Raw genomic sequence first — 4,574 nt, forward strand, 5'->3', positions numbered from 1 at the left:
AAGAGGCTTCCTTTATGAACAAGATTAACTTCATACTTTAGCTCTCACAAAACCGCTCAAGAAATGTGGTGCACATGCGTCAGGAAACATTATCACAGAACCAGTTCACCCATTAACCATTTCCTCATCCTCAAACCCTTGACTTTCTTTCATCTGTGAAACACAAATAGAGATTCTTTGAAATCCAAGTCGCCCTTTACTGAAAATCTTCCACTGCATCTCTCAACTCTCATTTGTGCTTGTGCACATTCAAACCTGGACTTCACATCAGTGCTGCTAAAACCATTGGTTCTCCCGTCTCAGAACGGATATACAGGATTGTTTTGAATGAGATTTGAGAGCTACGGCAGATTTTCACCACACTGTTCTGCACTCACAGCTATGCTCTGAGGACCGGGTTTCTCAGAAGTGTTAAACATCTGGTCGTACCTGTTTATCCAGCCCGGCAGCAGTCTGTAGAGGCACGTCAGGTTGACTTGCAGCATGCAGCCGCTGTGCTTGACGTCTGCTGCTGGTGGATTCGGATGGTCCTCCTGTCCTCTGAAGTCCAAATCAAAGTTTGTGAAGAAAATGTGGAGCAGCTTCAGCAGAGCGTGATGGAGCATGACTACAGCTGAAACATGCAGACTTTACACTTACAATGCATGCACATCACTGAAAACGACACTGCTGTTATAGAGCAAACAGCTAATGTGTGTCTTGAGCTTCCACTCAAGCAGAACAGACATGCAAAATCAAGCCCTGAGACTTGACTTTAGTATAAAGACTCACCAGTTTCACAGTCACACATTTCGACTGGAGTCTAGGGAAAAGAACATTATATTTAATCTTTCTTATTAAACACCCATTCAAAAGCACGTGCGGGGTGTTGTACCAGTGTGACTGGAGCGTAGCACTGGATCCGCCCGACGTCGTCCTCCAGATCTGCTGTAGTGACGCCACACAGCTGTTCACACACGGCATGAACGCTCTCCACAACCTCCCTCACACCGCCATCACACTGACATACCAAACACAAACCCTGTCAGTCAGTCATTACGTCTTTACTGAAGCCATGCAATGACATGCAGATCATTCAGAGTAAAGTTCACATGTATAGAAGCATTCCAGTCATGCACATGCATTTCCTTCTTTCAGATTAATTTCAGTGAAACACAAACCCAGCTTCTCAAGAGCTTGTTTACTGCCTGGCTGTAGATGCACAGTTTCTCCTGCAGACCCGACCTAAGAGAACAAAGGAGATTCAGTATGTTGGCACTTGACTATACCATCAAGAACAAAAACTATAAGTACACAAATAGGTCAGGAGAGATATAAAGGCATAACGCTGGCAAAATTCAATTTGAAATGTAATATATAAAAAGTGGCATGATTTTCAGTACATTTCCAGCAACATTCTAAGCAAAACTTGAACTTGTCAGTTCTGTTTTCATTTTGTGACGAATGCAACAAAATTCTATGTGGGTTAGAAAATGCATTAGATTACATTTACGTCCCCGCCTGTCAATCCCCTCATCATAGCTAATACACAACCAATTTAAATATTGCAAATCATAACACATCCAAATTATATTTCAATTTCAAAAATAAAATGCACCAGATGTTGCACACGTGTATGGGGAATGTACATTCAAATACAATACTACTGTACACTGACATCTTACATTGCAAATGGAATTTTGTCAGCCTTATTCTTCCGTAGTACAGAAGCAAGCAAACCTTAAAGTGCTGAATGCACAAGCAGAAGCGAGGACTTGATTAAAATGAAACATCTGGCGGTCGTCTTCCTCCTACAGAAACATGCAATCTGATAACAAAATGACCTTCTTCAAACGAGAAACTGTCTCACAGCCACAGTAATTCAATGCCGTACATGTCGTGTCGGTGTTTTGTCAGCGGAGTCCTTGAGCACCATCCTCACTGGAACATCCAAAGCAAACTTCTGATACACCTGGATGCGTTCATATAATCCCAGGATTTCATCGCTGGACGAGGCAAGACAAAACAACGACAGAGAGTATTTCCATTAATGTTCAGCAGCAACAAGAACATCTGATCCACTACTGGCAGGTGAAATTACCTTCTGAGATACTCCTCTGAGTCGCAGAGTTTCATCAGGTACTGTCCACTGACAGAGGCAGAATGATCTAGAGTCACCAGAACCGCCTCCATCAGCTCCTGGGCTGTGCTGTTCACTGAGAAAATAATGTGAAAATAAAGTGCTTAAAGCTCAAACCTGATGTATATCATCTGTAATACTTACATCTGCTTCTGTACGGCAGTTCCACTGGCAGCCAGGGAACAGACACATTGAAGAGAAGTTCAGCGGACTCCAGGAGAGACACGTGCACAGGAGCCACGCGGGCCCACACCACGCTCGAGTCAACCTTGTCACGATTGAGCCTGTATTTTGAGAGCAGTCTGTCAGAAGACAGCATTCAAGCAGGAATGGGGACGTCAGTCACATAAACGCTCACATGCATGCAGCTCAGTTATTCATACTGGAGCAGTGAGCTACATATCCATGTCTACTAAATATTCTGGAGTGTAAATTAAAGTTCACATGAATTATTTACAGTGTTAAATGTACAAGTGAATTCAGTGCACATGCATGACATTCGACAGCCACAGAGGCACATTATTATGATTAATATGATCTTACTGCGATGTTGACACGCAGAGCGATGCAGTTCTGCTGTTACTGCCTTGTGCGGAATCAATTAAAGTGATGCTCCAAGCGTCCTGCAAAAACACAAATTCATAATCTATTAGTAAGATACAGAGTGATGGACAGAGCGCCAGCCACAGCCTGAATTACACAAGCGTGCGTGTCTGTGTTCAGCAATTAATAGGCGGTTAATCATAATTATTTATTAACTGTATTCATTCTAGTGCTATGACCCAGAAATGTCTGTTATTTAAAAAAATATCCATTAGTAAACTTTTCAAAATTTAAGAAAAGGTTTAGCTAAGAGCCCAAGTCTATCTATGTTCAGTCTAAAGCAGGGGCCCTGCAGAGTTCAGGTGTGTTTGATTAGGACACCGGCCCTCCAGGACCCAGTCTGGTGACCCCTGGTCTTTTTTCTGGTATAATCCTCCAAACTTACATTTACATTACATTTAGTAGATGCTTTTATCCAAAGCGACTTACAGAAGAGGACAACAGAAGCAATCAAATCCAGCAAAAGAGCAATGATACACAAGTGCTATAACAAGTCTCAGCTAGCTTAACACAGTACACGCAGCAAGGTTTTCTTTTATTATATAATAAATAAAAAGAAAACAGATAGAATAGAAAAAGAATAGAGCAAGCTAGTGTTAGAGGCCTTTTATGCTTTTGCTAATTGTATAATTAATAAAAAGAAAACAAATAGAATACAAAAAGAATAAAGCTAGTGTTTTTTTTTAAAGAAGACAAGCAGTTAGTAAATGAATAGAGTGCAAGACTGTTTTTTTAAAGAATAGAATTAGAATAGAGAGTGCTAGAGTTAGAGGGTTTAACATTTTAAACTCCAAGCTCAGTCAGCAGCACAGTACCGTGTGAGTGACAGCACGCTTCAGCTCGGATCCTGCAGCGCTCTGCTCGGTCTCCAGCTCCTGCTCCTGCTCGCTCTGCTCGGCTGCGGAGTCAGAGAGGGATGTGTATAAATCCAGACAGTCCTGCTCGGAGAAGACGGGGTCTCGACATGGATCCATCGGGTCAGCTCTCTCAGAGGAGTGTGTCGTGAGAAATGCTCGAGTGCTGAGAGGCCGGTGTTAAATACTCTCACCATCGGATCATCTGTCAGCAGAGAACAGCGTCAGAATAAAGATGTCCCTCTCTCTCCGCAGCGGATCTGGAATCGTCTCGAGTGAAATCAGTCCGATTCGGAATAAAAATGTTACATTAACTTACTCATAAGAGTGAATCCAGCAGCTTACTGGCTCGTCTGAAGCTTCACGACAGGTGTGGGAGGATCAGTCGGAATCAACGCCAGTATTGGTATCGGATCGATACTTTAGGTGAAGTTTCTCTTCTCTTCTCTTCTCTTCTCTTCTCTTCTCTTCTCTTCTCTTCTCTTCTCTTCTCTTCTCTTCTCTTCTCTTCTCTTCTCTACTCTACTCTACTCTACTCTACTCTACTCTACTCTACTCTACGCCTAGCATTGCTCCCGCTCCGCGCGCCGCTCCTTTCATCTCGTGTGGAAGTTACTTAGTGACATTCGAGCCGAGGCACCGGAGGATAATGGGCGTGACAGATGACGCGAGCCTTGTGTTGATAATGTAGAGATCACGTGACCAAAAACAAACTTAGCCTCACTTTCTGTCCAATCACGTGCGCGATTCACCTTTACCTGTCACAGGCTTTTGGCAGCTTTATTTTTGACATTTTCGACACTCTCGAAGCTTTGAATCTTTTCCCCGGAGCAGTCAGAGGAAAGTCTGAGGCGGAGTCCCAATTCGCCTAAAAGTATGTACTCGTTTTGTGAAGAAAAATTACGTAGGCTACTCTTTTGAGTGAGTGTGTGTGTGTGTGTGTGTGTGAGTGAGTGAGTGAGTGTGTGTGAGTGAGTGTGTGTGTGTGTGTGTGTGTG

The 4,574-nt window shown here is 43.1% G+C and overlaps 2 protein-coding genes across 2 annotated transcripts in view; one reads left to right on the forward strand and one right to left on the reverse strand.

Moving 5' to 3' along the window:
- pik3c2g (phosphatidylinositol-4-phosphate 3-kinase catalytic subunit type 2 gamma) overlaps window positions 1-4,068 on the reverse strand; it is an 11,991-nt gene extending 7,923 nt beyond the window's left edge. The window contains exons 1-13 of the mRNA XM_016291466.1: window positions 3,896-4,068; window positions 3,538-3,781; window positions 2,663-2,742; window positions 2,264-2,421; window positions 2,081-2,195; window positions 1,874-1,985; window positions 1,720-1,790; window positions 1,161-1,224; window positions 875-1,000; window positions 772-802; window positions 378-613; window positions 110-153; window positions 1-6 (exon numbers count right to left, since the gene is read on the reverse strand). The exon at window positions 1-6 is cut by the window's left edge and continues 156 nt beyond it. Of these exons, the coding sequence (XP_016146952.1) occupies window positions 1-6; window positions 110-153; window positions 378-613; window positions 772-802; window positions 875-1,000; window positions 1,161-1,224; window positions 1,720-1,790; window positions 1,874-1,985; window positions 2,081-2,195; window positions 2,264-2,421; window positions 2,663-2,742; window positions 3,538-3,696 (1,202 nt within the window). The 5' untranslated portion in view covers window positions 3,697-3,781; window positions 3,896-4,068. The remainder of the gene's footprint in view (window positions 7-109; window positions 154-377; window positions 614-771; window positions 803-874; window positions 1,001-1,160; window positions 1,225-1,719; window positions 1,791-1,873; window positions 1,986-2,080; window positions 2,196-2,263; window positions 2,422-2,662; window positions 2,743-3,537; window positions 3,782-3,895) is intronic.
- A 337-nt stretch (window positions 4,069-4,405) lies between these two features.
- The window catches only part of cttn (cortactin), a 28,820-nt gene continuing 28,651 nt past the window's right edge, over window positions 4,406-4,574 (forward strand). Inside the window, exon 1 of the mRNA XM_016291445.1 lies at window positions 4,406-4,450. The gene's annotated coding sequence lies outside the window, so the exon portion shown is untranslated. The remainder of the gene's footprint in view (window positions 4,451-4,574) is intronic.

This window comes from Sinocyclocheilus grahami, unplaced genomic scaffold (genome assembly GCF_001515645.1).
Source record: "Sinocyclocheilus grahami isolate Dianchi unplaced genomic scaffold, SAMN03320097.WGS_v1.1 scaffold271.1, whole genome shotgun sequence".
NCBI lineage: Eukaryota > Metazoa > Chordata > Actinopteri > Cypriniformes > Cyprinidae > Sinocyclocheilus > Sinocyclocheilus grahami.